Here is an 18,194-nt window from a genome sequence, read left to right as displayed (position 1 = left end):
ATGAGAGGGTGAGTCACTCTAATTGCACTGTTCTGTTGCTGTGGCATTGGGATATTTAATTGGTTGGTAATATTATGTCAGTTGGTTTTTTAGGCCATGTGGGTTTCATTTCAGTAGGGACAGCATTGTTTTCCTCCAATGGGTGGCTAATTAACATAGAGACAATTCTGAAATGCAGGGAAGAAGCTGTGATTAAGCTGTAGGCTACCAGGGTTTGTAATTTCAATGAACAGCAGCCTGCCTCATCAACATGAGAGGTGGCTGTGAATATGTGTCTACTTAAACATAAATCCAGATCTTACTGTCTTCGTTAATGTGGGTGGGCATGCACACACATCTATAATGTCAGCAGGATGAATTTGATTCAATCAGCATTTTATTTGGAACGTTTTAGTAGGTCTAGGGCCAATTCGCTTTGCGCTCATAGCTATTAGGCTACTTGATTTACTTGGGTATATTCTTAGTGATCAATTAAAATGTTTATTGATAGCGCTATATTTACTACTATTATAGACAATTGGAGCACAACGTTCATATCTTTATTATTCTGAGTAGCATATGCATCAATGTAGTCTTGGAATGATCTAGGAGTATAAAATGGTTTGGAGAATAATAATCTATGTTTAATAATATCCCCATAGTAATCGTAAATTTACTTTTGTGTTCATAACATTTAAAATTTAAGGATGGAGATCATACAGGCGCCTCTCGAGTCGCTCTCTCCGATGTAAGTAAATGGTTAACTGAAGGAGGCGCTTTCAATTCCGTTATATTTCTGCGCGATGACGTCGCACATTGGTTTCACTCGCCAGTCGCCAGGACTTCCACAACTACGGTTAATCCGAGTCTCACCAGCAGCCAAAGCCTCTCAACAGCGGGACAAACATCTCGAGAATGGGCAACTGTCAAGTGAGTACCATCCTTTAAAAAAAATATTTGTATCATTTTACGCACCAAACGTAGGCCTATGCGCATGTTGAAGTTGCTGCGAGAAATGCGAATTAAAATGTTAAAGTTTAGGCCCCAATGGTCAGATTTTTTTTTTATTTTTTATGTGAAAAAACGTAGTAAAACGAGGCAGATCTATTGGAAAGTTTAGGCCTATATGTTGAATATGTTTTTACAATTTCTGTGTAAATGTTTCATTGTAAGGGATATTGTAATGTCAAAACGACATTCCACACTAATCTCAAATACAATCTCGCGTCATTTGGTCAATTGAGTGCAGAATCTGTCCACGGGAGATTACACTATACCACAATTGAATGTGGGGTTATGGATCCGATCATTTTGACTGAGATTGACATTTTTCAAATCCACGTAGCCCTTGACATTTTTCTATGGGTTTTTCAAATCCACATAGCCCTTGACAGTGAGGCCGGGGAAAACGCAGAGGAAGTGGCCACTGCGGAATTCGTCACAATCCGGTTAGATGAATGTAGGCCTAAACAATGAGTGAATCCGAGAGGAATGGTACCGATAGGAGTAGGGGGATGAGGGTGTTTCCACAGTCATCTCAATTTCGGCTATGGGGCGCTGCGCCTCTCTACTTTGTTTGGTTAACACACAGCAGCGGCCAAATTCCTGAGCCATTGCAGTTCATGCCATTGCAGTTCATTGCATTGTCCCACATGTCATGTTACATTCTAATAGGCCAACTACAGTTTTATTACATATCTGAACAATTGATTCAAAACTTTTATAAAGCTATTCAGATGTACAATCTTTCTCATCGACGGGGCTGTAGTGGAACAGGTTGAGAGCTTCAAGTTCCTTGGTGTCCACATCACCAACGAACTATCATGGTCCAAACACACCAAGACAGTCGTGAAGAGGGCACGACAAAGCCTATTCCCCCTCAGGAGACTAAAAAGATTTGGCATGGGTCCTCAGATCCTCAAAAAATTCTACAGCTGCACCATCGAGAGCATCCTGACTGGTTGCATCACCGCCTGGTATGGCAACTGCTTGGCCTCTGACCGCAAGGCACTACAGAGGGTAGTGCGTACGGCCCAGTACATCACAGGGGCAAAGCTCCCTGCCATCCAGGACCTCTATACCAGGCGGTGTCAGAGGAAGGCCCTCAAAATTGTCAAAGACTCCAGTCACCCTAGTCATAGACTGTTCTCTCTGCTACCGCACGGCAAGCGGTACCGGAGTGCCAAGTCTAGGTCCAAAAGACTTCTCAACAGCTTCTACCCCCAAGCCATAAGACTCCTAAACAGCTAATCATGGCTACCCGGACTATTTGCACTGCCCCCCCACCCCATACTTTTTACGCTGCTGCTACTCTGTTAAGTATTTATGCATAGTCACTTTAACTCTACCCACATGTACATATTACCTCAACTACCTCAACTAGCCGGTGCCCCCGCACATTGACTATGCAACGGTACCCCCCTGTATATATAGCCTCCCTACTGTCACTTTATTCTATTGTATATATAGCCTCCCTACTGTCACTTTATTTTTACTTCTGCTCTTTTTTTCTCAACACTTTTTTGTTGTTGTTTTATTCTTACTTTTTTTGTTTAAAATAAATGCACTGTTGGTTAAGGGCTGTAAGTAAGCATTTCACTGTAATGTCTGCACCTGTTGTATTCGGCGCATGTGACCAATAACATTTGATTTGATTTGATTTGATTTGATTGGTGGCACCTACTATGTGTGTCTTTTTAATTCCCAACACAACAATGAGATACAATGGTGGTAGTTGTGTTGTGTTGATATTAGCATTTTATTGTCTTGTTTATGTCATAACAACTACTTTTATGTTAATTTAAGCCCACTATCGTGCCATATGAGGAGTTTGATGTTATGGTTGATATAAAGGCCATACGCAAAGCCTGTAAAGGCTTGGGTAAGTTGCAATATTTTTAGTTAATTTATAACTATGGCATTCCAGGGAAGCTTCTGCTCAATGAGTGAGAGATTGTTTGGAAAGGTCTGTCAATGTGGATTTACTTATAATTAACTAATAATAATAATAATAATAATAATAATAATAATAATATGCCATTTAGCTGTGCAGTTGCTGTTTAAAGGTTCAGTGTTGCACCATAGTCCAATTGTTTTAATTGTATGATTGTGTTCTGTTGTGCAGGCACTGATGAACAAGCCATCATTGACATACTGGCTAACCGCTGTGCAGCCCAGCGGATGGAAATTAAACAAGCCTATTTTGATAAGTATGATGATGTGAGTATCAAACACATTCTATTAGAAGTAGAAGAATCTGACCATAGCACCGGTTCCAATCCAAGTGCCAATGCCGTTTAGCAAACTCCAGTCGGTGCTATGGTCAGATTACATGAAAATAAAGCTCTTTGGCCACGCATACAAGTCGTGGGTTTGGCGTCGAAAAATGGATGCATATGCAGAAAAGAGCCTCATACCTACTGTAAAATATGGTGGTGGATATTTGATGTTATGGGGCTATTTTGCTTCCATTTGTCCTGAGGCCTATGTTAAGGTCTAAGACATTTAAAGTACTAGGACATTTTAGCGCAAAACCTGGTTGCCTCTACCAAGAGGCTGAAACTTTGCTGCAAGTGGATCTTCCAGCAAGACAATCACCCCAAGCACACATCAAAATCCACAAAGAAATTGTTAATTGACCACAAAATCAACATTTTGTCATGGTCTTGGACTTGAACCCCATTGAAAACCTGTGGTTTGAGTTGAAGAGGGCAGTCCATAAGCGCAGACGAAGGATATCAAGGATCTGGAAAGTTTCTGTTTGAAAGAATGGTCAAAGATCCCTCCCAATGTGTTCTACAATCTCTCTCTCTCTCTTTCTCTCTTTCTCTGGAGAAGGAGTTGGTGGATGTGCTGAAGAGTGAACTGGGGGGGAACTTTGAGAATGCCGTCCTGGCCATGCTGGACCCTCCAGTCGTCTATGCAGTGAAGGAGCTCAGGAGGGCCATGAAGGGAGCAGGCACTGATGAGGATACTCTGGTGGAGATTCTGTGCACTGCCACAAATGATGTACGTTTCAGTTTCATTCTGAGGAGAATCATATAAGTCATGGGAAATAGAACATTTGAAACATAATGGTCTGATTTATTTTTCTATCTTTCTTTCCCAACAGGATATTCACATGTTCAAAGAATGCTACTTTCAGGGTAAGTACCAATGCCACCCCTCCCTCAATCAAGTTGTCTTTTTACATAATTATGTTGTGAACGAAGGAGGAAACTCATTGGGCTCGAGTTAATAGTTGGCATAACTTGAGAAACCCATAAGGCTTTGCAGCATACAGGTCACCTTATCAAAATCAAATGTATTGGTCGTGTACACAGATTTGCAGATGTTTTCGCAGGTGCAGTGAAATGCTTGTGTTTCTAGCTCCAACAGTGCAGTAATACTTATCAATAAAAAAACAATACACACATAATCCCCTCCCCCCCCCAAAAAAATAATAATATTTGGATGAGACATGACTAGAATACAGTATATACATATATATACATATAAAGTGGGTGAAACAGTATGTAAACATTGTTCAAGTGACCCATGTTTAATGACTATGTACACAGGGCAGCAGTCTCTAAGGTGCAGGGAAGAGTACCGGGTGGTAGCCGGCTAGAACAGTGACCTAAGGTTCAGGGCAGGGTACTGGGCGGAGTCCGGCTAGTGGTGACTATTTAACAGTCTGATGGCCTGGAGATAGAAGCTGTTTCTCAATCTCTCGGTCGCAGCTTTGATGCACCTGTACTGTCTCCGCCTTCTAGATGGTAGCAGGGTGAACAGGCCGTGGCTCGGTGGCTGAGGTCCTAGATGATCTTCTTTGCCTTCCTGTGACACTGGGTGCTGTAGATTTCCTGGTGAGCAGGCAGTACCAGGCGGTACCTGCTGTACCAGGCGGTGATACTGCCTGACAGGGTGCTTCTGTAGAAGTTGGTGAGGCCAAGCCGAATTTCTGTTTGTGCCTTCTTCACCACTCTGTCTATGTGAATGGACCATTTCAGGTTGCCAGTGATGTGCATGCCGAGGAACTTGAAGCTTTTGACCCTCTCCACTACACTGCGGCCCCTTCGATGTGGATGGGGGCGTGCTCTCTCTTTTGTCTCCAGTAGTCCATGATCAGCTCCTTTGTTTTGTTGAGGGAAAGGTTATTCTCCTGGCACCACTCCGTCAGAGCTCTCACCTCCTCCCTGTAGGCTGTCTCTTCAGGCCTACCACTGTTGTCAGCCAACTTGATGATTGAGTTGGAGACGTGCGTAGCCACGCAGTCATAGGTGAACAGGGAGTACAGGAGTGGGCTGAGCACGCACCCCTGTGCGGTCCCCGTGTTGCGGATCAGCGCCCGTCAGGAAGTTCAGGACCTAGTTGCACAGGGAGGGTTTCAGTCCCAGTTTACCTAGCTTAGTGATGGGCTTTGAGGTCACTAATGGTGTTGAAGGCTGAGCTGTAATCCATGAACAGCATTCGCAAATGCTGCCATCTATCCATGGTTTTTGGTTTGGATAAGTTCTAACTGAACCAGTGTCATTCTGTTTCGATTCTGCCCATCCTGTTATTGTTTTCTGTACTGCTGATTCACTTTTGATTAGGGTTGCGATTAAAAAACGCATCTTGTTTTCATGACACCCATAATAACAAGATATATTTTTTAGCCACAATCTTGAATCAAAAGCGAATCAGCAGTACAGAAAACAACAACAGGATGGGAATAATCTTAATAGAATGACACCGGCTTTCCACCATGCCTTCCCCATTTGCTCAAATAGAATAATGACATCAGCAGTTATAAATAACAAGGGAACACCCATTCCTCTGCCCTTAATCTCATATTAACTCTCTCTCTCTCTCTCTCTTTCTCTTTGTTTCTCTGTGAATTCTCTAGTGCATGAACGGGACCTGGAATCAGATGTCGAAGGGGACACTAGTGGAGATGTGAGAAACCTGCTCACTGCTCTTTTACAGGTAAGTGGCCCCATGGTTTCACTCTTGGACTCTTGCCATGTAACACAATTCCCTTCCGTGTCTTTGGACTGAAATCAAGCTCCCTCTGCCTGGCCTCTCTCTTAACCCCAAGTGTCTCTCTCTCTTTCTATCTCACTCACTCACTCACACACACACAAACACTGGCTGGTTGGCTGTCTGCCTGCTTTTCCGATTTCCTTTCATTAGTAAAATGGTGGCCAGATACAATATCCTGAGCCAGACAGAAAGGCTACATTTCATCTCACCACAGAAGTCAGTGAAAGCTTTCTGTTCTAGGGCACCAGAGATGAGAGTTACGATGTGGATGAGGGTCTGGCTGAAGCAGATGCCACCGCCCTATTTGAGGTATGGCATAGAGAAGTGCATTCAAGAAACAATAGTATCAAGAAGTGTATTTACCTGTTTAATTGAAATCATATTTACTATTTAGGCTGGTGAGGGATGTTTTGGAACTGATGAATCCACTTTCAGCTTCGTCCTGGCCAACAGAAACTACCTTCAGCTTCAGGCCACCTTCAAGGTGTATGAGCAGGTGGGTCCACTATTAGCAGCCTATGTCTGTTCACACAAGCTGAAATGAGTGCCTTGAATATTTATAGATATAAATAATAATATATGGTTATACTTCAATGTAGTTTATTTAGAACCTGTGGTAAGTCTATTTAATTGGAAGCACATCAGGCTCCATTTGTTGTAGCTATCCTCTGTACAAGTGTGTATGCTTATATTCATTCCCTCCCTGCTTTCCCCAGCTCTCTGGAACAGAAATACTGGATGCCATTGATAATGAGGTCTCTGGGACACTGAAGGACTGCTACATCACACTTGGTATGTATACAACTTGGCTTGTGTGTGTGCGTGCAGAGATCATCTGAGGGCAGAGATGCCGAAGGGATGCATGTGACTCGAGTAAAGCGGGTATTACTCAGTATTTAGTTGGTTGTGTGGGTGACTGTTCAGAATTTCCTCTACCTAGCCTGCCTTTGTTCAAAATGTGAAATGGTGTTTTACGATACAGGCCTATTAACCAGTAACAAATTAGAAGTAACTGACAGTATATTTCAATGCCTTTTGATTTTCTCTTTTCAGTGAGGGTTGCTAAGAACCCTCAGTTGTATTTCGCCCGGCGACTGAATGAAGCCATGAAAGGAGCTGGCACTGATGAGGACACCCTCATCCGCATCCTTGTATGTCGCTCTGAGGTACAGTAACACATGGATCCAAACTCTCTGACAGAAACTTAGCATTGTGCTTGGCTCTATCAGACACCAAATCATTTGTGACCACTGACTACATTGTGATTACATACATCTAATTGGTTTTGGAATACTTTCTGTTATGGACACTTGATCATTTCTCCATAGCACATTTATAAACCATGCAAAATATGAAAACCGGGGGAGGCTATGCTATACTAACTTTGTGGACTATCATGGCAACACTTGAAGGCATTATACATGGCTCAGGGAATTGTGTGATCATTAAGAAAATGCCCCTTTTAGACTACTTGACATGGAATCTAAAAGCAGACAAACGTCAGCTAATGAGATAAGTGTTTTCTGTTCAACAGTATGATCTGGAGACCATTAAAGACATGTACCTGGAGAAGTACGACATGTCCCTGAAGGATGCCATCAAATCTGAGTGTGGTGGGGACTTCAAACGTCTCCTGCTGGCTATCTGCCATTGAGAGAGAAAGATTGAGAGGGGAAAGACAGAGCTGATAGAGAGCAGAGTGCCTAAAAGGGACAGAGGGTGCTGCTGCTCACTCCTAGTCAAACTAACACTACTTACAATCGGTCCTACTGTCCTCAAACATGTGACGTTCTCGGATAGGGCAGGGGGTGGTACTGGAGGTAGCTCAAATCCAGCTGGTTCTGTTCTCCTGATTTGGCATTGAAGTCTAGGTTCCCTACAAAGTGTTATCATCAATATGTGGCTGCTATATTTGATCTACTTATCTAAAGGCAGTTGGATGCTTATAACATACCATGTGATGTGATTGGTTTTGATCGAGAGAAGTGCTAGGACTAGAGACTTACCGTAGACCAGCAATCCACATTACCAGTGAAACTTAGTAGCCCTAGTCCTTGAAATTCTGTTTACTGTGTACAGTTGTGTGACTAGATCTCAAATTCCTAAATTCTCTTTTCTGCAGTCAAATTGGCTAAGTGAAGTTCAGTAGGATCAGGTGTTTCACTGCTTGGTAGGAAGGTCAGTCTGCACACAAAAGGGCATTTGTAGGAACTGGGACTGGGTGTAGCTGGAAGATTACGGTTATAGCATTGTATTGGACCGACATAATAGCTCAAATATGTGATGGCTCACATTTTTGGGCTTGCATTTAAAATGATCTGCAAACATTTGGTCCATGCTTAGTGAGACACCAAATGGATTTGATCTATCCAGTGCCAGTATCTTCCACCCCAAACTCCATCTTCAGTATTAACGAGTGTTTAGAACTGTTAGCTAGCTAGTTATATGCAATCTGTCCATCTACCTTGAAGTTACAACTTAAATGAAGGAGAAATGAAAGTGTCCTTATGAAGCGATGGTATTTTATATGACAAGAAGAAGGACATGAATCAATGCACATATAATTGGATTTTGTTTTTAAATAATCAACACTCCCACTCCAAAGATAACTGCAATGTAATTATACTGACTGATTAATCTTCATGTTGTCAGTCGAAAACAGTTATTTAATCAAAAAAAGTAACTATGCATTGACTTCATGCTTCAATATGTTGCAAGCAAGGGAAACTGCCGTGACAAATCTTCAAACACCTCATAAAATGTTTGTATTGCAAGACTAACACTTAAGATGTGTATTAAAACTATTAACTGTATTAAGACTGCAGCATTATATATCATACACATGTGTTTAAATATTTACTGTATACACAAGAAGGTATTTGAAAAGGTCTCGGAAGGTATTTGAGAAAAAGATTTAGAGTTGTAAGTATGAAGTATGTAAACTCTTTGAAAAGCATGATCTAAAATGTTATGACACTAACTGTCAATTCTGTGTCCCATAACGGCAGCAGTATTTTTAACATATTCCTATATTAGGAATTAGGTCATATTATAAAGTCCTGTAATCTCATATGAATAACTTGAGATATTTGTAACAATTTATAATGCTGGCTAGGCTACTATGAATTCCATGCAAGAGAGGAAATGTTAACAGGGTTCAGACCATGCTCACCTGCCCTTATGGAAATATATGGAATAGGGACCAATATTTGCCTTTGTATCAGCTAAAGAATCTGTTTGGTAACAAATAAATACATGCAAATTACAGAATAAAATCGATGTTCTAAAATTATTTTTTTGTGTCTTTTTTTTGTGAACATAGGTCTGTTTTTTTGTGTGTTTTTTTGTGTTTTATTTAACCTATATTTAACTAGGCAAGTGTTTATATAATCACATTTTCTGTACCTATTCAATAAGTTTATTGGCCTATATAAAGGCCTACATATATAAATATTATTATAAATATAATTAGTGTAGAAGGGGACATTTTACACTCAAACTGCAAGGTGCTCATGTTTCAAAGTTGAAGCTCATTTACTGCATTTCTACACCATCTTTTAACTGTAAAATGGTGTTTGGAGAGCTGCTGTAGCTTCCTTCACCTCAGTCGATAGGGGACTAAGTATTCCGTCATACAGCAATGGACAGCTGGGACACTTTTTTCGGCTATGAATGAACCCAGTGTGAAACGACAGGAATTCGCCCATCGGTTGATGCAATTCATAGACTGCACAGGAGAAGACAAACTTAATATTCAACCATCTGTCCTTATAATGAAGTTTGTTGCATGCTCTCTGTGATGAGTCTTTGGTCGTGTTACCCTGCTTAGATGTTGCATGCATCAACCAATGGTTACATGCCACCTCATTGACTGTTCTGTCAGGGACCAGATTGCAATAACGTGGGTCGTGTTCCTCTGCTCAGACCAATGACTGTAAATGAATGGACAAAGCCATCGATCACGTGAAACCATTCATTCCTATGTAGAGACTGAATAGCGCATTGAAGCCAAATGAAGTCGGTTAAGATGGCGTCTCATGGAGACATGAAATGCTCAGTTTAAGATACTCTAGGAAGTGACGTTGCAGGCTAGCTCAGTGCTGCTCCCTCTCATTGAGTAACTCAAATTGAAGGCTGACCTGGGTACTGCAGTCTGCCATTAGCAACTAAATTATCCATAATTATTATTCTGGGTGCGATTTTAAAATAATCGGTTCAAGGACATACATCTGGTGTGTTAGAAGCAATTATTGTTACCATGATTTTCTTAAATTTCTTTATTTATGCAAAGACTGACCACGAAGATTGCCATTTTTCCATTCACTATAATGGGGATCCTGTTTTCTGCTAACAATGCCTGCAGTACCGAGGTCGGCCTTGAACTTCTGGGGCTTCAATGAGAGGGGGCAGTCCTTCTCCCCTGGGTGCAATTACCATGAAAGTCCTGGGCCAGAGATACTGGCCCTGGGCCAGAGGTACTGGATATAATGACGACATATCTATGTCTCCACTCTAACAATGGAATTCGTTGTCCACAGAGCGGAACGGTGGGCTGTCAAGCTCCTGCCTATTCATCTATTTCAACACTTTTTTGAATATTCGATGATGTGTGTTGACGTCAACCGCCTGTATTCAATGGAGCGTGAGATGCTATGCTAGCCTCATGAATATGCATAGACCGTCTCGAATTTCAACAGGGAAAACTCCAATATAAAATGTTTTTCTCAAAGTTGCCGGGATGTCACGTGCATTACACTTATATCAGTAAACTCGTAACAACCTAAGTATTAAGAAACGTATATTAGCTCAAATAAACCTCACGTATCAAAATAGCAATTCATTTTTATCTTGACTAACTTTGATGCTCCCTCATTGCCCCCCATACTAAAACGCCTCACTTGCTTAATAATTAATGATCTGCTTAACGTGGACAGATTTTGGGGCAGAGTAAACCCTCTTGCTTCGCCTCTTCCGCTCTGCCTGGGCTTAGAGCAGGGGTGTCAAACTAATTCCATGGAGGGCCTAGAGTCTGCTGGGTTGTCTTTTGTCCTTTAAATTAAGACCTAGACAACCAGGTGAGGGGAGTCCCTTACTAATTAGTAACCTAAATTCGTTATCATCGAAAACCCGGAGACATTCGGCCCTCCGTGGAATGAGTTTTGCAACTTGGCTTAGAGTTTTAGCAAAGATAAGTTTAGAAACTCAGTGGTTTTAGCTAGAGACGGAAGAGGAAGCGAGACACTCCACACACTGTTCTTTTCTGGTTCAATGAAAGTAAATTAACTAAATCATATTTAACTTAGGGCCCCCAAAAGGCTAGGGCCGGCTCTGACTGCATGTGTGGGTATGGATGTGGCTACACAGATCCATGAGCCACTGCAGCCCCTCATGATGAGTTCAGATTTTTTTTGTGGCCCCCACCACAATCAAAGTTGCACATCCTTGAACTAAGTAGACTAGGCCCAGCTGCTATTTCATTGGTGTCTATGGGAGCCACACACAGTTAAGTAGACCGGAACTGACACATTTATTTCAAATATAAACGGCCTGAGTGAACTATCTTCATTTATCCACCATCTTTGGTGTTTGCCTTGCAAGCCGCCTGATCTCGTGAGTTTACATGAATGTTCGCTACCACGTCTGGTAAGTACGAGGAATCGACTACATTCCACAGTGATCTCAACACAGCGGGACAAATATCTATAAAATGGGAAACTGCCAAGTAAGTACCGAAACCTACCATCCTTTTATAATTTTACAAAGATGTGATAAAACTAAGTAAAACCGAGGCAGGTCGATTGAAAATGATAGGCATTTGTGAATATTATCTAGGCTACTGTGTAGGCCAATACGTTTTTTATTTGTTGATTAATTATCATTGTAAGGGGTGGATTACAACGTTATAACGCCATCAGAAAACTATTTTGATTTTGTAGCCGACATTCCACACTATACCGCAATTTAATGTGGGATTATAATAGATGATGCCATTTTTATTCAGATTGACACATTGTGTAAAATCTGTCACCGTGATTTTTTAAATCCACATGCCCTACAAATTACACACTAGCGCATGTGACAGGACTGAAGAAACGCAGAGGAAGCAATCCTGTTAAAATTAACCTAAATAATGAACAAGTGAATCAGAGAGGAAGTGTACGGGTGGGAGCAGAGGATGAGGGTGGTTCATAGAGATAGATAGAGGACTCATCTTTGTATCTTTGCTAATATGGAGTCTGCGACAGCATGGGCAACGCCATTGCTATCTCCATTTTAAAGTGGTCAAAATTATTATTATTTTGTGTTTGAAAAAAGCATAACGCTAATATTGGGGATTGAACCAAATCTTGTGCGTCATTAAGTTATTGTGGCCACTAGATGGCAGTGATATACCAGTAGCTTTAAGCCATTTACCAACCAAAGGCAACTCAATTTGAAGAAGAACGCAATGCTCTGATCGTTGGCTGATCACTCCCAACCCATAGGAATACCCACCCAGTTGACTACTATAAAATGTTGAAAGCCCTCAATGGGACTGTCCATGCTAAAACGGTTATATCCATCTAGAGTCCTCTATCTATTTCTATGGGGTGTTTCCATTGTCATGTCTCAATTTCGGCTATGGGGCGCTGCACCCATATACTTAGTTTGATAAACACACATCAGCTGCCAAATTCCTGAGCCAGTGTATTTCTTGTCATTTCAGCTCAATGTATTCTCCCCTCCCCATGTCATGTTACATTGTTTCTAATACTACAGTGTTATTACATAATACATATGTGAAAGGCCTATTGATTTAAATGTTTTTAAACTATTGTGATGTTAAATAGTTAATTTTTTACTAGGATTGGAAGGGATGGTAGACTAGTACAGTCTACTATATAAGGCAAAGTATGCATCAAACTGCTCCCAAAACGTTTGTATTATGGTTTTTTTTTGTGTGGATATTAGCTCTGATGTAGAGCATGTCATAACAATTATATTTATGTTAATTTAGCCCACAATCATGCCATATGAGGACTTTGATGTTGCGGCTGACATAAAGGCCTTACGCAAAGCCTGCAAAGGCTTGGGTAAGTTGCAATTTTTTTTGTTAATTTGTAACATTCCAGGGATGTCTCTGCTCAATGAGTGAGAGATGTATGGGTTTACCTACAATGAACAAATAGCTGTGCCTATGCTATTTAATGGTACAAGGTTGTGCCATAGTCCAAATAGGGCCTAAGCGTGGTACTTGTGTTTTGTTTATGATTGTATTTTGTTGCACAGGCACTGATGAACAGGTCATCATTGACATACTTACTAACCGCTGTGCAGCCCAGCGCATGGAAATGAAACAGGCCTATTTTGACAACTATGAGAATGTGAGTATCATACTCATTCATTTAAAAGTACAGGAATTATGTACATCTTATACCGCACCAAGAAATATGTAGTTTTGCATAACCGAAATGTGTGGCTAATTTGAGGAAACCAGCTAACCACACCCATACTCTCTTTCTCTCTCTCTCTCTCTCTCTCTCTCTCTCTCTCTCTCTCTCTCTCTCTCTCTCTCTCTCTCTCTCTCTCTCTCTGGAGAAGGAGTTGGTGGATGTGCTGAAGAGCGAGCTGGGGGGGAACTTTGAGAATGCCGTCGTGGCCATGCTGGACCCTCCAGTCATCTATGCAGTGAAAGAGCTGAGGAAGGCCATGAAGGGAGCAGGCACTGATGAGGATACTCTGGTGGAGATTCTGTGCACTGCCACAAATGCTGTACGTTTCAACCTGTCCTGAGTAGAATCATAAGTATTATGGGCAATAGAAACATTTTCAAGATTAGACGCAAACAGTCTTCTCTTTCTTTCCCAACAGGATATTCACGTGTTAAAAGAATGCTACTTTCAGGGTAAGTATCAATGCCACCCTCACACTGCACCTTAAAGCTGGAATCCTTAATGGTGAAACAGCCACATCCAATTGCGATGTTACATCAACAAAGAAATGACTGCAAACAACAAACACGTTTTTTAAATCTGGGACATCATTGCAGGTGCGATAGAAGAGCACAATATGTACTGCACATTTTTTGTTACCATGCTGCGCAACGCTCCTCAGCTCGGGAACAAAAACAATAACAACAGTGGTTGGGCGGCCAGTGGCGCTGTTTCTCCCCCTTTAACTTAATCTAGTTGTGTTTTTGCATAATTAATAAAGGAAGAAGCCCTGAAGTGAACCTAACTCATTTGGCTAGTTTAGGGCAAGAGTTCATAGTTTGCATGACCTGTAAAGTCCATAGGCTTGCAATCTCAACCACACTGGTCACCTTATTCTGCTCATCCTGTTGTTTTCTGTACTTCTGAATCTGTTCTGATTTGGGATTGTGATTAAAATACATATCTTGTTGTTATGGGTGGCTTTCCAACATGCCTTTTTCCCATTGGCTTAGATAGAATAATGATATCAGTGGTCATAACAACAAGGGAACACCTATTCCTCTGTGCCTCTCAATGTTACATCTGCCTTTAATTATATATTCCTTATTTTTACATTGCGTTCTCTCTCTCTTTGTTTCTCTGTGACTTCTCTAGTGCATGAACGGGACCTGGAATCAGATGTCGAAGGGGACACTAGTGGAGATGTGAGAAACCTGCTCACTGCTCTTTTACAGGTAAGTGGCCCCATGGTTTCACTCTTGGACTCTTGCCATGTAACACAATTCCCTTCCGTGTCTTTGGACTGAAATCAAGCTCCCTCTGCCTGGCCTCTCTCTTAACCCCAAGTGTCTCTCTCTCTTTCTATCTCACTCACTCACTCACACACACACACACACAAACACTGGCTGGTTGGCTGTCTGCCTGCTTTTCCGATTTCCTTTCATTAGTAAAATGGTGGCCAGATACAATATCCTGAGCCAGACAGAAAGGCTACATTTCATCTCACCACAGAAGTCAGTGAAAGCTTTCTGTTCTAGGGCACCAGAGATGAGAGTTACGATGTGGATGAGGGTCTGGCTGAAGCAGATGCCACCGCCCTGTTTGAGGTATGGCATAGAGAAGTGCATTCAAGAAACAATAGTATCAAGAGGTCGATTTTATCTGTTTAATTTCAACCATATTTACTATTTAGGCTGGTGAGGGATGTTTTGGAACGGATGAATCCACGTTCAACTTTATTCTGGCCAAAAGAAACTATCTGCAACTTCAGGCCACCTTCAAGGTGTATGAGCAGGTGGGTCCACTATTAGCAGCCAAGTCTGTTGTCAGTCAATTTGTTTTTTACACACTGCAGGCTCCTTGTGATGTGTCCTCTGTACTGCTGTGTATGCTTAGTGTTATGCTAACCCTTTTTCCTTTGTCCCAGCTTTCTGGAACAGAAATCCTGGATGCCATTGAGAATGAGGTCTCTGGGACACTGAAGGGCTGCTACATCACACTTGGTGTGTACACAACTTAAAAGCACTACATTAAACTAGATTAAAAAGTAACTCACTTGAATGCGATGTGTCAGGTGCCTTCCAAATACCCATTTTTATTTTGGTTCAGAAAATCAGTGTATTTTAAGGCATTTTCTCTTTTCAGTGAGGGTTGCTAAGAACCCTCAGCTTTATTTCGCCCGGCGACTGAATGAAGCCATGAAAGGAGCAGGCACTGATGAGGACACCCTCATCCGCATCATCATATGCCGCTCTGAGGTAATATATGGACTTACACTCTCTGACAGAGTCTTAGGATCGTGCTTTTCTCTATCAAAGACACCAAATAAGTTTGTGACCACTGACTACATGCATCGAATTGATATTAAATACTTTATTTTATGGTAACATTTGTATGATATGAAAATAGGTTTGGGTTGTGTCATCCAGAGAGGCTATGCTAACCTTGTGGACTACCTCAGCAACAATTGCAAAGGCATTATACTGTACATGGCTCCGGGAAATCATTAAGAAAATGCCCCTTTTAGACTACCTGACTCGGTTGATGAATCTAAAAGCAGACAAAGGTCAGCTGATGAGATAAGTGTTTTCTGTTCAACAGTATGATCTGGAGACCATTAAAGACATGTACCTGGAGAAGTATGACATGTCCTTGAAGGATGCCATCAAATCTGAGTGTGGTGGGGACTTCAAACGTCTCCTGCTGGCTGTCTGCCATTGAGAGAGGGAGAGAGAGGGGGGAGAGAGAGCGGGAGAGAGGGGGAAGGAGGGAGGGAGGGAGGGAGGGAGGAAGAGAGGGGGAGGGAGGGAGGGGGAGAGAGAGAGAGAGAGAGAGAGAGAGAGAGAGAGAGAGAGAGAGAGAGAGAGAGAGAGAGAGAGAGAGAGAGATCACAGAGTGCCTGAAACCAAGGGACCAAGGGTGCTGCTGCTCACTCCTGGTCAAACTAACACTACTTACAATCGGTCCTACTGTCCTCAAACATGTGACATTCTCGGATAGGGCAGGGGGTGGAAATGGAGATAGCAAAAAATCCAGCTGGTTCTGTTCTCCCGATTTTGCATTGAAGTCTAGGGGTCCCTACAAAAGTGGCATGAGTATACTAAAGGCAGTTGTGTGCATGTGACACGATTTGTTTTGATGGAGAGGAGTGCTAGGACTAGTATAGAGACTTAACATACTGTACCTTAGACCAACAATCCATATTACAGATTGGAACTTATAGTGGCTCTAGTCCTTGAAGTTATGTCTAGATATCACATTCCCAACATTCTCTTTTCTGCAGTCAAATTGGCTAAGTGAAGTTCAGTAGGATCAGGTGGTTCAGTGCTTGGCTGGAAGGTCAGTCTGCACACAAAAAGGCATTTGTAGGACCTGGAACAGGGTGTAGCTGGAAAATTACAGTATATTATTGTATTGAACTTATCAGTCTTATACAGATAAGACCAATGTCCAAAGCAGCATGTACATTTCATTTGACCTGTAATGCACAAATATGTAGCAGTTTATAAATCATTTCTATTTCAACATGACATGCATTGCTGATAGAAGTGCATTGCATAGAGCGGTGATAACGAATATTTGGACCCACCTGGTAGCTTGTGTACAAATATGTGATGGTTCATATTTTTAGGCTTGCATTTTAAATGAGCAGCAAACATTTAGTCCATGTTTAATGAGACGCCATATAGATTTGATCTATCCAGTGCCAGTATCTTCCACCCCAAACTCCATCTTCAGTATTAACAAGTGTTTAGAACTGTTAGCTAGGGTATTAAAATATTACCTTTATTTAGACTACTGTATTATATATTACATGAATGTGTTTACAGATATAGACACAAAAAGGTGTTGGGGAAGGTATTTGAGACGATGTCAGAAGGTCTGAAAATGTTCTTATGACACTAAGAATAGTCAATTGTGCGTCGCAAAACTGCAGCTGTATTTCTAACATATATTAGGCATTTGGTCATATTAGAAAGTCCTGTAATCTCAGCTGAATAACTTGGGATACCTGTATTTGTAACAATTTATAATGCTGACTACTAATGTGAATTCCATGTAAGAGAGGAAATGTTAACAGGGTTCAGACCATGCTCACCTGCCCTTATGGAAATATATGGAATAGGGACCATATTTGCCTTTGTATCAGCCAAAGAATGTGTTTGGTAACAAATACATACATGACAATTACAGAATAAAATGTATGTTTATTAACACTTTTCTGTTTTTGTGTGTGTTTATGTCTGGTCCTCTGTAGCTCAGCTGGTAGAGCACGGCGCTTGTAACGCCAAGGTAGTGGGTTCGATCCCCGGGACCACCCATACACAAAAATGTATGCACGCATGACTGTAAGTCGCTTTGGATAAAAGCGTCTGCTAAATGGCATATTATATTATATTTTGTAAACATAGGCCTAATATAATCACATTTTCAATAATAATATAGGCATATAGTGGGGGAAAAAAGTATTTAGTCAGCCACCAATTGTGCATGTTCTCCCACTTAAAAAGATGAGAGAGGCCTGTAATTTTCATCATAGGTACACGTCAACTATGACAGACAAATTGAGAAAACAAAATCCAGAAAATCACATTGTAGGATTTTTAATGAATTTATTTGCAAATTATGGTGGAAAATAAGTATTTGGTCACCTACAAACAAGCAAGATTTCTGGCTCTCACAGACCTGTAACTTCTTCTTTAAGAGGCTCCTCTGTCCTCCACTCCTTACCTGTATTAATGGCACCTGTTTGAACTTGTTATCAGTATAAAAGACACCTGTCCACAACCTCAAACA

At 41.4% G+C, this 18,194-nt stretch overlaps 2 protein-coding genes across 2 annotated transcripts; both read left to right on the top strand.

Annotated features, from left to right (window-relative positions):
- Positions 1-803: 803 nt before the first annotated feature.
- LOC311104964 (annexin A13-like) lies at positions 804-9,277 on the top strand. Its single transcript, XM_084146952.1, has 11 exons — positions 804-909; positions 2,785-2,860; positions 3,104-3,198; positions 3,817-3,987; positions 4,091-4,124; positions 5,849-5,928; positions 6,226-6,294; positions 6,380-6,481; positions 6,702-6,777; positions 7,039-7,151; positions 7,520-9,277. The coding sequence occupies exons 1-11, from the start codon at positions 895-897 to the stop codon at positions 7,637-7,639; spliced, it is 951 nt and encodes a 316-aa protein (XP_084003078.1). The 5' UTR covers positions 804-894; the 3' UTR covers positions 7,640-9,277.
- Positions 9,278-11,593: 2,316 nt separating this feature from the next.
- Positions 11,594-17,617, top strand: LOC311104975 (annexin A13-like). Its single transcript, XM_084146963.1, has 11 exons — positions 11,594-11,707; positions 12,983-13,058; positions 13,255-13,349; positions 13,567-13,737; positions 13,837-13,870; positions 14,553-14,632; positions 14,936-15,004; positions 15,091-15,192; positions 15,325-15,400; positions 15,543-15,655; positions 15,999-17,617. The coding sequence occupies exons 1-11, from the start codon at positions 11,693-11,695 to the stop codon at positions 16,116-16,118; spliced, it is 951 nt and encodes a 316-aa protein (XP_084003089.1). The 5' UTR covers positions 11,594-11,692; the 3' UTR covers positions 16,119-17,617.
- The last annotated feature ends 577 nt before the right edge of the window (positions 17,618-18,194 follow it).

The sequence above is a fragment of the Coregonus lavaretus genome (assembly GCF_964263955.1).
Source record: "Coregonus lavaretus genome assembly, chromosome: 2".
NCBI classification, from domain to species: Eukaryota; Metazoa; Chordata; class Actinopteri; order Salmoniformes; family Salmonidae; genus Coregonus; species Coregonus lavaretus.
This window is presented reverse-complemented; position numbering and strand designations above follow the sequence as displayed.